Source organism: Siphateles boraxobius, unplaced genomic scaffold (genome assembly GCF_051911475.1).
Source record: "Siphateles boraxobius isolate OS27281-9 unplaced genomic scaffold, OSU_SipBor_1 31, whole genome shotgun sequence".
In the NCBI taxonomy this organism is placed as follows: Eukaryota; Metazoa; Chordata; class Actinopteri; order Cypriniformes; family Leuciscidae; genus Siphateles; species Siphateles boraxobius.
Genome location: NW_027508931.1, coordinates 687,086 through 702,803, shown reverse-complemented (window position 1 = coordinate 702,803; position 15,718 = coordinate 687,086). Strand labels below are relative to the sequence as shown.

General features: G+C 38.8%; 2 protein-coding genes across 6 annotated transcripts in view; both read left to right on the top strand.

Annotated features, from left to right (window-relative positions):
• cfdp1 (craniofacial development protein 1) overlaps positions 1-8,133 on the top strand; it is a 32,107-nt gene extending 23,974 nt beyond the window's left edge. Inside the window, exon 7 of the mRNA XM_077248828.1 lies at positions 7,327-8,133. Within this exon, the coding sequence (XP_077104943.1) occupies positions 7,327-7,417 (91 nt within the window). The 3' untranslated portion in view covers positions 7,418-8,133. The remainder of the gene's footprint in view (positions 1-7,326) is intronic.
• Positions 8,134-14,112: 5,979 nt separating this feature from the next.
• bcar1 (BCAR1 scaffold protein, Cas family member) overlaps positions 14,113-15,718 on the top strand; it is a 106,626-nt gene continuing 105,020 nt past the window's right edge. The window contains exons 1-2 of one of the 5 annotated variants that reach the window (XM_077248805.1): positions 14,113-14,550; positions 14,632-14,914. In XM_077248805.1, coding sequence (XP_077104920.1) covers positions 14,903-14,914 — 12 coding nt within the window. In that variant the 5' untranslated portion in view covers positions 14,113-14,550; positions 14,632-14,902. Of the gene's footprint in view, positions 14,915-15,718 lie in introns of all 5 variants that reach the window. The other 4 variants (XM_077248804.1, XM_077248808.1, XM_077248807.1 and 1 more) reach the window with 4 other exon arrangements.

The window sequence follows — 15,718 nt, the reverse complement described above, 5'->3', positions numbered from 1 at the left end:
GGAGGTGAGGAGTATGATTTCAGCTATACTCAAAAGCTGATGGTGCAAAGCTGGACCAAAAAGGCTTATACAAACCAGAGTCAAAACATTTAAACTAGTGTTTACAGGAAGCACATGCCATTTTGTAATATTGACTTCTTGCTTTTATATAAACTGTTTCATCATAGTTCCTGTTTCAGATGGAGTTGAAACAGGGTGTAGCTAAGTGGGGTTTAAAACCAGTAAAAATGCTAAAACAATCAGGTATTTATGATTCTGCACTATTTCACTAATCAAATAAGTACATTTGTGACATCGATAATGTGACTTTGTACAGACCGTGAGATGTTCTTCCATTGAAGCTCAAGATAGGATACTTCTCAGATCATGCTTAAGAGCATGATCATCAGGTTTGACACAAACTTGAAGAGTTCATGCATCTCAAGTCCTGCTTTCATTAAACCTACATATTAGAACATTTTGAAATTCCTGTTAAAGGGGTCATGAAGTGGCTTTTTAAAAAAAATTATATTGTTGTCTGAGGTCAACTTATGACGTTCGCTTGGTTTTTATATTCAAAAACATCAAAATGAATAAGTAATAGGCTATTTTCTACCCTAGTTTTGAGCCTAGCTCAAAAACGCTCGGTTTTTATGGGCGTCTCGCATTGAAGACTTGGAAGTAAACGCCCACTGCTGTGAGTGGATAACAGTTTTGCATAATAAGGAGTTTCAACTCACTCGTCAGTGCACGTGGGGGAAATTGTTTTGAAAACTTCCAATGTTGTAAAATGGCAACCTGAATGATTCGCCCATACATGTTCGACCCAGAGTCCGATCCCGAATCGCAGGACAATGAACCAACAACACCTCAAATACAACGGATACTTCAGCCTGTGACAGCGTGGTTATTGTTAATTGTTTATGCCACTTCTAATGTAGGCTATCTTTAATGTTTTTATAGAAATTTTACTCACATAAGTGTGTTGCACCATTCCTGTCGGATCCAATATAGAAGGCACAGCACCGTTTTTCAATCTTAATCGGTCTGCAAATCCTGTCTCGACCTGTGTCTTGTTTACAAAACAGTCCTCGGCGAAATGAAGCGAACAAACGGACAATGTTTTACCCACATCAGCTGGAACCTCATTAAAAATAAATTTTAACCATGCATTCCTATTGGAATCCAGAGGAAGCTTATGCAGCGACTGTCTTCTTCCACAACCAGGCACTGCACAATATTTAGTAAACGGCATGTTTACTGCTCGGTAGCTCGATCCGGTTTGTCATCACGAGGTAGGCCTATGTTATTTAGCTATGCGTGTAATGCGCGAATCGGTGGGCGGGGCTAAACCGGCCGTGTTGAAGTAGGCGTTGATCTTCTTCTGCGGGGGTGGTGTTTTATCCTCTTTGACGTCATAGTTCCCCAGTTTGAAAAACGAGTCATTTGCTGAGCCTGGTGTCAATAAAAGCATTTATTGGACTAACAAGGACGTTTTCAGTTCTGAAACTTACAGGATATTCTTATAATATGGTGACCTCTTAGATGTCAAAAGCTCAAGGAAAATTTGATTTCTCAGTTCATCACCCCTTTAACTTTTCAAATTAGATGCTTTACCCAAATTCCTATTCAGAAAAAAAAAAATCATTTGTAATGGGAAAATCCTATTTAAATATGAAAATTCTAATTAGATGCTTTGTCACAAGTGGACTCTTTTGAACTCCATTGTATTGTTGTAGAGTTTTGGCTGATTCCTGATCGACCAATCATAAGTGTGCAGGCAGACACTTGCACTGCGAGGTCACATTCTCGCCCACATCTCTCCTACACAAGCACATATGCAGAAAACAATTCTGAACACATGAACAGACCGTCCATTTTTCATTCCATCATAGTAATAATAAATAGTGATGCAAGAGGAAAATCATTTTATAAATGCAGTTCTCACCCTCCCTTCCCTAATGTTAAGTATGGGATTTCTGAGAGAGGGTTTCAGTTTGATAATATCTGATCCAAGAGACATACCCCTTCATCGATCCCCTCAACACACAACGTTCATCTCAAATGTATAATTAATACCTAAAAGTCAGCCATGAAAAAGTTTACGCCAGCTGTAATGGAGAGTAGGTACTTAGTTTCTTTACATAGCAAGCTAATTTTTGCTCGTCCCCAGGGTTACTACCACAAGCCTAAATACATGGTATTTTCTGGCAAATTACAACATTATGATACAAATTATTATGTTTAAGGGATTGAAAATAAAGTTCATAGATTAAGTATACTTACCCTGTCAGGGCCGACTGTAGTACCAGTAATCTAGAGATCAGTTTTTAGACCACAGAAGACTTCAAAAATTAAACAAGACCATATTTGAGATCTACACACACATAGTTTGTTTCTCTGCTTCACAGTCATAATACGATTACATTCATAGTGAGTTTTAGATGGAAGTGAAATATTTTGGTGGAATAAGAGCTTTTTCATGAATGCATTTGTTTCTGGAGGTGAGTAACTGCAAGGTCACTTCTGGGTTTCATCCCACAGCTGTGGCTGTTGATTATCTCAGTAGTGCATCAAATTTGTTGTTGTCTTGCTTTCCTCAGAGTTGTGAATACCCCTCTATACTATCCCTGTCACCTAAGTTACCCATCCTACATTCCTCTGGGATAATGCTCCCAGGTGCGCTTGGTGTAAAAACAAGGGAGGAGAGTCATTGCATCTTGTCCTGAGGGGATGATGATATAGAGTGATGTCATTTAGGTATCCAAACTAGCGATAAAGGGATAGTTCACCAAAAAACCATGAAATTATTTACTTTTTTTAATGTTATCCCAAGCCTGTTTTACTTTTTCTTCCATTTTTTCTATGGAACACAAAATATATTTTGAATTTTTTTTTTTTTTTTTTTTGGTCCTTGCAATGAAATTGAGTTGGATCAGTGTTTTGGACCCCATTGACTTTCATTGTAGGCACCAAAACACAGAATTTGGGTTGAAACAAGTGATTACCTGAAAAATTTGTCTTTTAAACTACTCCTTTAAATCCCACTGCACACACAGCACTGATGCTTTCTGGCTTTCTTTAAATAGCCTGATGCTCCTCTTCTCTGATATATAGATGAAAAGAACTGTTAGTTCTCCATCTGACAGTTGTAGGGAGTGGGACAGTTACTAAATTAAAAACCTGGCCTGGGGGTTTAAAAATAAAGCAGAAGAAATTATGGTCTGTCACTGTTTCCATATTTCTGTTTCTCTGAGAGGGATGTGGTTTAGGAGGAGGGGTGCTGAAGGGTGTGGAGGACACACAGACTGGAAAAGAGCATAGTGTGCAGGCCACTAGGCCAAACTATATGCCCAGAAGACTGCAAGGGCTGTTTTCAGTGTGAAACTGTTTTCCCAGATCTGTTTTTTGCAGATCTCTCTCTCCTTTTTTTATCACAAAATGTAGGACAACAAATGCATCCAGATCTGTCAGAGCTCACACAGTTGGTAAACCCAGGGTCTCAAGTCTCTGGAGGCAAACGGTTGGTTGGGCATCAGAGCTTCCAGAGCACTCTGGGATTGAGAAACTGGGGATAGTGACCCTCTGCTGGGATTTAGGGGAAACGGAGCAGCCATGCGACAGATTGTGCTCTTCAAAAATTGCATGAAGAGCAATGAAATGTTCCGAAATGTTTACGGAATTTAATTAGGTTACTCTTAAACTAGCATAGCTCTTAAATGGGTCAAACCATAAAAAATAAACTGTTTCTTAATTAAAAAATATATAATTATAAAATATTCAGTGTACTATTGAAACATACTATATTATAATTTTTAGAATTTTAAAACTTCTTCCTCAGTGGAAAAATACAAATTTACCCGTTCAGAGATGGCTATTCTGTGTTCATAAACATAGTATGATACATATTATTTTTACTAAACACCAGAAGAACAAGCTACAGGTCCTTCTAAAAAAATTAGCATATTGTGATAAAGTTCATTATTTTCCATAATGTAATGATAAAAATTAAACTTTCCTATATTTTAGATTCATTGCACACCAACTGAAATATTTCAGGTCTTTTATTGTTTTAATACTGATGATTTTGGCATACAGCTCATGAAAACCCAAAATTCCTATCTCAAAAAATTAGCATATTATGAAAAGGGTCTCTAAACGAGCTATTAACCTAATCATCTGAATCAACTAATTAACTCTAAACACCTGCAAAAGATTCCTGAGTCTTTTAAAAACTCCCAGCCTGTTTCATTACTCAAAACCGCAATCATGGGTAAGACTGCCGACCTGACTGCTGTCCAGAAGGCCATCATTGACACCCTCAAGCAAGAGGGTAAGACACAGAAAGAAATTTCTGAACAAATAGGCTGTTCCCAGAGTGCTGTATCAAGGCACCTCAGTGGGAAGTCTGTGGGAAGGGAAAAGTGTGGCAAAAAACGCTGCACAACGAGAAGAGGTGACCGGACCCTGAGGAAGATTGTGGAGAAGGACCGATTCCAGACCTTGGGGGACCTGCGGAAGCAGTGGACTGAGTCTGGAGTAGAAACATCCAGAGCCACCGTGCACAGGCGTGTGCAGGAAATGGGCTACAGGTGCCGCATTCCCCAGGTCAAGCCACTTTTGAACCAGAAACAGCGGCAGAAGCGCCTGACCTGGGCTACAGAGAAGCAGCACTGGACTGTTGCTCAGTGGTCCAAAGTACTTTTTTCGGATGAAAGCAAATTTTGCATGTCATTCGGAAATCAAGGTGCCAGAGTCTGGAGGAAGACTGGGGAGAAGGAAATGCCAAAATGCCTGAAGTCCAGTGTCAAGTACCAACAGTCAGTGATGGTCTGGGGTGCCATGTCAGCTGCTGGTGTTGGTCCACTGTGTTTTATCAAGGGCAGGGTCAATGCAGCTAGCTATCAGGAGATTTTGGAGCACTTCATGCTTCCATCTGCTGAAAAGCTTTATGGAGATGAAGATTTCATTTTTCAGCACGACCTGGCACCTGCTCACAGTGCCAAAACCACTGGTAAATGGTTTACTGACCATGGTATTACTGTGCTCAATTGGCCTGCCAACTCTCCTGACCTGAACCCCATAGAGAATCTGTGGGATATTGTGAAGAGAAAGTTGAGAGACGCAAGACCCAACACTCTGGATGAGCTTAAGGCCACTATCGAAGCATCCTGGGCCTCCATAACACCTCAGCAGTGCCACAGGCTGATTGCCTCCATGCCACGCCGCATTGAAGCAGTCATTTCTGCAAAAAGATTCCCGACCTAGTATTGAGTGCATAACTGAACATAATTATTTGAAGGTTGACTTTTTTGTATTAAAAACACTTCTTTTATTGGTCGGATGAAATATGCTAATTTTTTGAGATAGGAATTTTTGGTTTTCACGAGCTGTATGCCAAAATCATCAGTATTAAAACAATAAAAGACCTGAAATATTTCAGTTGGTGTGCAATGAATCTAAAATATATGAAATTTTAACTTTTATCATTACATTATGGAAAATAAAGAACTTTATCACAATATGGTAATTTTTTGAGAAGGACCTGTATAAGAGTGAAATGTGGAAAAGTCTGTGCTTTTCCTGGCTGTGTGTAACACCTACTGCTGTGCAGATCCTCGCTTTAGGAAATAACGGCGGAAGGGACATTAATTATGACTCTGTTTGACTTTGAACTTTTTTTTTTTTTAACCCTGCCACAATGTACAGTAATTGCATGATGCAATTCTTTTCAAAAAGGCTGACTTTGAAGAATTGACAAGGACATTTTTTTGATGGCTCAAAACTGATCATGAAGATTATGTTCATCAAGTACCACAGTGGCAGAACCGCCCCAAAACAAAAACAAAATTAAAGTCGCGATATACTTGAAGTAGCAACGTGTCTTTTCTTTCATATTGTGATGTACATGCGAGAGCAACAGAATATCAAAAAAGTAAAAATGTAGGGCATGGAGAGTTCATCGGTTGATTGGATTTTGAGATTTGGCTGTTGCACTCAGAAAATTGAGGCTTATGAACATGAGCTTGCAGGGGCAGGGCTTAAGCGAACTAAATTATTGAAAAAGTCCAGAGAGAAGTCTGTCATTTCACTGGAAAGTCTTATGATATTTTGATTAAAGATTACGAGGGCATTTTTTTTGTATTATTATTATAAATAATAAAACGTATGCATGGATGGATTGTTCTCGATAAGATCAATAGCATTTAGAAATAGGTAATTTTATTTCATGCATACTTGAAAAAAAAACATCACATAGCCTTAAAACAGATTTTGTTTTGAGTATGTGGGTGTTTGTGTGTGTTTCACAGAGATCCCATTAGGACTTCAAACAAGACACAGGCAATCAGCTTTTGCTCTCTGTCTTCTTTTCATCATTGGTAGGGGCGTGATATGATATCTAATAAAATGTTCAGTCTCTGCCCCGAAGCATCACATGGCCGCTCCAAGGGTTTTCCTAGTGTGCACACTGCTCACCAGAACAACTCATTTAGACCTCACATAAAGCTTTGTGTAGGAGATGCCCTTCTCTGCTGATCATCAGCCAACCTGAACCCGAACCCAGACTATTATGAGGAAAACCACAAAACCAAATGATGTCAGCCTGAAAGGGCTGTTTTATTTTCTTTGTTCTCAGCACCTGCTCTCACCTTGAGTATCAGCGAGTCTTGTAATGACAATAAACAGGGAGGCTGAGTACATGCACATATAACCTCCGACATCTAATGGATACAGGTTCACTAAAGCCAATATTTTGCTGTCTGAGACGAAAGTTTTGAACTTGACTTTATATGGCACTGCCTGAATGACTTACTTTCTTCTGTGGAACCCTTATTGAATTTTATTGTATGAACAAAAACAGAAACTGTGTTCTGTGTTCTGCAGAAAAACTGAAGTCATACTAGGTATAGAACAACACCAGGGTTGAGTAAATGTTTCAAAACCTGAACTCGGTGTGTCAGATAAGGAAGACATCCAAAATGTGGAGAACCACACAGTTGCGAACCGCTTGTGACAGGAAGTAGCATTGTGGAGCGACCACGCTGAAAAAAAGAAAAGAAAAAATGTGTGTGAAATCACTGTGCCACCTGAGTGCCTTAATAGCTGACATTTACCAACACCCCACTGTCCCCACTCACTGTTGTTGTGCTTCGTTCCAAGACACAATGGGAAAGATGATATTCAGCATATGCAGTCATTGAACTCATACAGACACAAGAAAAACAGCAAGACCCAGTGTTTGTGTCATTGTCATTCTTGCCAAGTGCTTGTTTGCATGTGTTTTATTTCCTTCACCGTTATCTCTGCGTCCTCACCATCTCTTCTCTCTGCTGCATGTGTCTGTAGGTACGTGGAGCGGAAGAACTTCCTAGAGAGAGTGGACTTGCGGCAGTTTGAGCTGGAGAAGAGCGTGCGTCTGAACAACATGAAACGGTGACGAGGAGAGAGCAGACACATTCACTGATCACAACACAGACTGTCCCATATTCACATTCGCCCTGCATACACTGTCGGTTTTTATTGTCATATAGGTGGAAACATTTTTCAGAGCTCTGGCCTGTTACAGCCCTCCAAAAACTGGTCTGCCTTCACAATCAAATGTTTGCTCATAGACAGCACCCACACCATCTTTTTCTTCTACAATTCCTTTGTCCGATATTGCATGACGTCTTCAACATGAAAGAGAAACTGCTCAAGATGTTTGTCTTCTCAAGAACTTTTCCTCAGAAACCCCATTTTACAATCCGAGTACGTCAGACACACCTAACCATTCAATGAGAGTGATATTAATGGGGAAGAAAACCTCATCAAGATGCTCAGATAAGGGTTTTCAGCTTAAACTGAATTATTTTGCATAATTCATATCTTTGTTCTGACGGTGAGGCTTTAAGTAATATTAACGGCCAATATTGCATCCTATTTTGAGGCTGTCTACGCACAAGCATTCAGGAACCTTGTTCTTTTTTATTTGATGGTTAAATGGAAGGGCGCAGTTGTCTTTGTTTTTTCCCATGTATACTTACTACTGTCTTGAGAATTTATTTTGCTAAGAGTGCTTGTATGGTAATTACCCTGCCGTCATTTTAATCGTGTTTCACTGTTTGACAGAAATAAATCATGTCAGTTGGTTTGGACACTTTCTTTTTAAATGAACCATGTCTTGCTGTTAATTACTCTGACTTAATAATTAATGTCTCCACCTCCTCCCTAGTGGTTGGCTTTTCCTTTTCTTTGCCAACTTATGCCCCCCTTGATGCCCTACGCTCCATCTCCACCACTGTCTGGACTGCTTAAAAAAAAAAAAAATTAGGAAAGGAATCAGCAGGGTTTAAGTCACGTATCTCTGAATCACTAGTGAGTCGAGCATTAATCCTTCCCCTTTTCAAAACTAAAATAATATGCAAGATCTTTTAAAACTCTCCATTCATGTTTTAATACTGGTTTGAGAAAAAAAAATTTGAGGTCGGTAAGATTTTTTTTTTTAAGGAATACTTTTATTCAGCAAAGATGCATTTCATTGAACAAGAGTGATATTAAATACATTGATTTTATTAGATAAAAGATCTGTTTCAATTAAATACTGTCCTTTCGAACAGTATCCTGAATTTTTATTGTATAACTCTCTTCAAAATTGATAATAATAAGAAATGTTTCTTGAGCACCAATTAAGCTTTTAAAAAAAGCTGCATAATAGAATGATTTCTGAAGGATCATGTAACACTGATGACTGGAGTCATGTATCACTGATGACTGTATTTGATCAAATAAACCTTGGTGAGCATAAGAGATTCAACAAAAAAAATGTACAGACCCAAACATTTGAACAGTGTAAATTGAGAGGAATATTTGTAGTGTCCCTCTAATGATGTTAGATGATTAGATTAGATTGTTATTGTTTTGTATATGTGTTATGTATGTTTTAGACTAATTTGAAAACAACTGTTTGTTTTTTATGTAAATTCTTAATTCCCCTTAAAAACCATGTTGGGTCTTTTGATAGGATGGGCGGCACTTCATCCTTTCACTTGAAGATAATGGTCTTGTTTACATAATTCAATCTTCCCTCTCCCTGTGCGTAGGCCTGTGTGGGCACAAAGTTTGTTTACTGCCATTTCCTGCTGCTCGACAACCATTTAGAAGGATGTTCAGTATGTTCCACACATCTATCCAGATTTCTATAATGGCTGACCCCCACAGCAGTCCCCTGCCTCTCTGCTGCATTGCTTATTTCCCACATGGAGATGAGGTGCTGTGCTGTGCTCTGATGTTGTCCTGTGCAGACATCAGACTCTGCAGGTGGGAATTTCAATGATACTGCCATAATTCCCTCACTTAATCAATGTTCTCGAAGCTGGCACTGTGGCCTTTGTGTTAAAAACTGATTCATTCTAGACAGAAATGAATAAGTGTAGCTTCATGTGCATACAGAAACAATCAGATCACAGTGCGCATGTACTCTGCAGACACTCCATGCATCGCTGTACTTTTAAAGGTGCTATAAGAATGTTCATGTATTAATTGCTTAATTATTGTCAATGTGTAAAAAAACTAGATTTTCCACGACCTTCTAGGATGTCTATGAGAGCCTGTATATACTGATTTTTATATGAAGGACTCGGGATGTTTTTGCCGGGAAAATTAAAAGGATGTGATGTTTACTGCGCTCCCGAGAGCCCCTCTTCCGTTTTATGACACATCAAATGATTGCTTACAATGTTCACAATAATGCTGAAAGAGTCTTTCTGTACTATATTATTAATGTTTAATGCAAATGGGTTAATTCAAACTATAGTCTCATATAGCCAGATCTATATATCCTATAGTTACAAATATACCATCACATAACCTGATTTATATATTTTATAGACCAATTTGGAGTAGACGTCACAGTTACGTCTCTTGCAGCTGCGCACTGCTTTTCTTGAATTTGCGTGTTTGTATCTCCCAATTCAGACTTTATAACTGGCAATTGTGAGTTTGTATCACAATTCTGTGGGAAAAAAGTCAGAATTGTGGGATATAAACTCGCAATTCTGAGGAAAAAAGAAAGAATAACGAGTATATCTCAGAATTCTGTTTATCCTTCTATGAACTGTGAGATATAAACTCGATATTACCTGTTTTTATTCTTTTATTCCATGGCTTTCACAGATTTCTACTGCAGAACTGTCATTTTCTGCCACCAGGTAGTCTCTGCCAACAAAAAACGTAATCGGTGTTTGCAAACACTATGGGTCTATTGTCTCAGATATACCGTGAATATTTTGGGGCACTGAATCACGTTCAGTGACATTCTCTTGTACTTTACATGTGCTATGCACGAATGCGAGCATGTGCAATAAGTTGCTGACTGCAGTTCACTTAACAGCCACAGGTGTCGCTAATAACAAGGGTTTCTGAATTCTATATAGCCTAGTCTCAAGCTCAGAAGTGATGCCCACGGACTGTTGGCTGAACGTCTGATGCATAAGGCACAAGAAATTGGTTTCAAAGTCGTCATCTGCTGTTTTCTACAGGATTTCCGGGAGAAGTGTGTGACTCGTTCTTTAACGGTTCGCCTGGAAAAAAAGATGCCGTGATGCCAAACCCCCTTATGGAAGAAGTAAGATGTTGTGTTTACATCTGTGACAATGAGCGCCTATCAGGATCAACTAAACGCTGGATTTCCAAAAGTATGTGAAGTATGTAAAGTCCGCAGCATAGACTCTTTAAAATGCATCCAAGAGTTTTACACATCGGCCTTTTATTTTAGAGATATGGACGTTACAATTTTCCTGCCCCTAAACATGCTGCGGAACACAACAAACTCTCATTGGTGTCTTTACGCTAAGTGGCCATTGGCCAATGAAAGCTTCTATGGAGTCCATACCTTCTGTCGTCAGTCTGAACCAGGACAGGGGCTGCAAAGGCTCTAACACGGTTCCTAAAATCCGTTCCTAGAGAGTTACTGTTCTGCAGAGTTTAGCCCAAACCCTGATCAAACTCACCTTCCTGTGATTTTTCTAGTGATCCTGAAGACCTTGATTAGCTTGATCAGGGTTGGAGCTAAACTCTGCATTTGAGGAACCCTGTTTTAACATGACATGAAAGCAACATCAATTTAAATTTTGAACGAATTTGATATTCATTCCACGAGAAAAGCAGTGATTCATGAACAAATTGTTTGAGTCAGATTTTTTCAATGGATCTAGTTCACAAAACCTGAAAGATTTGTTTATAAAATTGGACAGATTCTCATTCTATTCCAAGTTACTGACTCTTACCGGGGAACATTATCAATGAATAATGGCATAAATTTCAGTCTGTTCCTCACACAATGCTATTGTAGTCTTCAGAGGACTTATAATGTAAGCATACGAGATGTATAAAAATACATTTCATATTTTAATGATGCTTTTGTGTCCTTTTTGAAGCTTGAAAGCCCTTGGATTAGACCAGCTTGAGGGTGAGTATGATGACTGAATTTTCATTTTCGGATGAACTAATCCTTTAAACATACACGCAAGTCAAATCACTCTTTCCATGTGAATAAACACACTCTAGGCATAGTGGGAGTTTAGAGAGGTAACCACGCTCATTTTTATTCATGTCCTCCCCCTTCCACTCAAAGTCAATGGTAAGTGTATGGTATTCAGGAGTGGAGAGGAGCCTGTCGTCCTCATCTTTATTCAAATGCACCTGTCCTCTCCTGATTTCCTGATTTTACTCTCTCTCTCTCTTGGGTCTGAACACTGCTGTTAGCTCCTAAATAATGCCTTCATCCCTTTCTTTCTTTCTTTCTTTCTTTCACTTTTACCATTTTCCCAATGCTTTCATCTTACATTACACTTAGACATTTTGATGACACAAGTCTGATTTTCCTTTGGCAATTGTCTCTGCTATTATCATCAACTTTGAATTTCACTTTACAAGACTTCTTTCCTTTTCTGTATTTCAGTACTTGCATTTCACCTCCCTTTCATCTAATCTACCTTCACTTCTTGAGTACCCTTCTTGAGTGATTTTACACTAGTAAAAAAAATTGGATTTATTAGCATTATTTAGAATGCACTGCGTATATGAGTCAGGCAAGCAGGCCAAAATGGATCCAATCAAATGAACCCACAGATCCAATGCTGTTAAAGAGGTGTAGACCCTTAGCAGTGTTCTATATAAAAATACCTTTATGGAGCTACAGGGCCTTAGGTGTCCACTGGGAATTCCTGTAGCATATATATAGCACAAACTTTACCTCCAGGCATGTGTATCTGTCTGTCACCAAGTGCATGACTTCAAACAGGGGCAGAAACCTTAAAAATAGACAGCGCTGTTGAGAGGACAATTATAAACAATCACTGTGATGAGAACCTAAAATAACAGCTGGCTAAAATGTTCCAAATGCCTCTTACTTCTAGGTCACCAGAGTTAAGAGGCGCTTTAAAATACTGGGTATTTACTCCCTTTGTGTAAGCTACAATAAAAGGCTTTCCTCCTTACAGTTCCAGTGCATTGCTTGCTGAACTATAGGCTTGATTGTAAGGTCAGTACAATGTGCTGCTATTTTTTATGGCATATTTGCGAAAGCACTTGATGTTCTTTAAACATTCTTGTATTTTTTTTCTCTCCAATTCGTCAATAATTGCTAAATTCCGTAGGAAAGTGTGGAATCTTGCAGAATGGATTAAAATATGGGTCAAATGTGTTAAAAAGAGACTACCATATTATCAAATTACACATAATATTTGTGTATAAAAATGAGCAGACTCTGTATGGACCTGCTCATGGCTAATATCCAATTGGTGACCATGAGAGAGAGATTTTTTTTTCTCTGTCTTTGCAGCAAATTCAGCCTTGGACTGGTTTGGCAGCCCACCAAAAAGATTTCCTTCTGAAGGTCTCCTTTCCTGTATTTTATCCCTCTCAACATTGGCTAATGTTGGCAGATGAAGGGAGGGAGTGTTATGACACCAATTTAACAGACATTTGAAGATAAGAAGAGGACCTTTGGCTTCCTTCACACAGCTGCCCTGTATAATTAAAAGCCATTCACAGTGCTCATGGCATAGCTGTCAGTGAGAGCATTGGGAATGATACTGCTTATAAACTAATTGTCCTCCACAACACATACTTCTATCTGATGTCTGCCAAATAACACAGTTTTTTCCTTAAAGGGAATTTCATTGTAGATGAGAAGCTTTTTGGTGTTTAATCTGAAACTTTTTTGAAGACGTGCTTAATCTTTGTTAGTAACCCCATCCCCTAGAACATCATCCAGCATCAGCTAATTTGAAAGGCCAGACATTTTGTTGATATCAGCATCTTTTGTCCAATCTGTATTATTAATGGTGTTTCTTGTAAAGTTAAATGCTAGAATGTTTGCAAGTGGTTTCATCATGTTAATGGGTAATTGCTACTTTCATAGCCTACTGAAGATATACTTTCACTATATATTTTTTGTTGTCTGTAGTCATTCTCATTTCTGCAGATATGGTAGTTTTTCCAAGCATATGTTCAGCAAATGCTTCAGGATGAATTTGTCGCTGATGGTGTGAATAAGGCTTTCAGAACATTTTAGACATTTTCCAAGGATAGTTACCACATTTTTGTTCAACAATAAAGGGATGTTCTCTGTGATTTGAGTGACAAAGCATTCATTGTCAAAAGCTAAATTTTCATCCAAGTGAATTTCACAAGTGTCATCACAATCTTTTTTTCATTTATCTAGAATTGCTGAAATCTGGTATGAGCAGCGACAAGGTATGGGAGGGCCTACAGCCTTCCATGTACACACAGCGAATTAAAGTTACCTGAAAATGTGTGGAATGTTGCGGTTTTTATTATAAATGATTTATCTGTGCTCATTATTATTTTTTAAATTCATGTGGCCTTATAAACTAAATAAATTCCCACATCTCTTTTCTTCTCTGATGAGATGCAAGAAACAACTTGTGACTAACATGAGATACTCTGGGCGTTAGCTAATAAATAAAGTCAGCATGAAATGCAAGTTGAAATACTCTTTTCTTCCCTATTGTGATGTATATATGAGTGAAACGGCTTCTCAAACAAGAAAAAATGTAGGGCGGGACTTGATTTTAAATTTGTTTGGATCGTTGGACATTGTAGCCCTCGGCCAGTAGGCCTAAACACGTCATTAGAAAAGAGAATAGATGTTGCTGCAAGAGGGAGGGGAAGCTAATTTGATTAATTATTTACATTTGAACTGATTTCTACTCTTTAACCAAATTATGTTAATGGTAATTTATGTATACTTGCAAGTATTAATTTGTATATGCACGAAGTATTATTTGTAAGGCACAAAAAGTCCTTTTACCAGTGAGACAAGGGAAAGTAAAACAGTAGGCTTTTATCATTAAACAGGTCAATACCACGAAACGGGCATAAAACGGGCATAAAAAATCGAATGTAAATACACGCTATAGCACAGCGCATAATGTGTTTATCGACAGCGAGGTAACTGGACACTGTACCTTTAAACAGAACTTGATGATTCCATCATAGGGAGAGCGCGAGCTGTGCTATGAAGTGTCAGTGTAGGCTACACACTACCGCATTACAGACAAACCAAAGGCGAGTCTTTCCTTACTGTACCGGGAAAAAACGAGTGAAGAAGAGAAGTGTTTTATTTAAAAAAACATTTTTATTTTCTAGCCCAGCAGCAGATCTCTGGAGAGGAGGTGGAACTGCGCAGCGCTAATCGTGCGAGGTGGAGCGGAGACCCATCTAAAACATTCACAATAAACTTCTCACCCCATCTAGACTCGGACTGCACCCTTACCACAGACAGCATGGAATAGAAGGACTCCGAGAGAATCCTAACAACACAAATTGATGTTTTCTGCTGAAAAACCGTTAGAGGGGAAGAAACTGATCCGCTAAAATCAGCATCAAGTTCGTAGTGGATTGAAAGAAGGAGCTCAAGATGTCTGTACCGGTAAGTCCTTCAATATAACCTTTAATCTGATTAACTGCTATGTGCAAAAGTTACAGAACTGCTTCATTGGAACTTAAATGTGTTCTTTTGGACGCACAGATGTTGGTCTGAAAGAATAGGCAGCCTGCTCTTGGTATATTGATTTGGTGATGCACACTCTGTGGTTGCTACAAAGCAGCTGTTCAGGACGGCAGTGGAACTGAATTTTTGTAGTTCACTCAAGACAGTACACGAACTGTGTGTCAAAACCTGAGTGAGTTGTCTACGTAAAAGCATTTTATGCGTCATAGGTGCGTTCCGAATCCGATGCTGCCCAAAATGCGGTCTATAGGCAGCACAGGTTTTGACCCACAACCTCGGAGTCCGTGAGCTGTGCAAAAAATAAGCGCACAAATAGGGCGCAGATTTTCCACCTGACAGGTTTCCATACTACTGTAGCCTACATAATCATAGGCTACTGCACGTTTCTATTCAGGAAATAAAAAATAAAATAAACGCTGTCGTTTTTTGGTATTTGAATAAGGATTTATGATATTGTCAAAAACACCTAAACAAACAAACAAAAAGAAATCCCCCCCCCCCTTTTTAAACTTTCTTTTTTTAATAATAAATAACTTGAAATAGTGTTCCACCTCTTTATGAGTTGTCTACTTGTAGGCCTATGTAAAGAACCAGTTTTGAAACCACCTTCGTCCTTTAGCCTTTCAACTTGTTGCAGCTTTAATCCCCCCCCCCCCCCCCCCATATTTTACATTTTCTAAGATTTTACCATGTTTCCTATGATAGTGTAAAATGCTCCCCTGA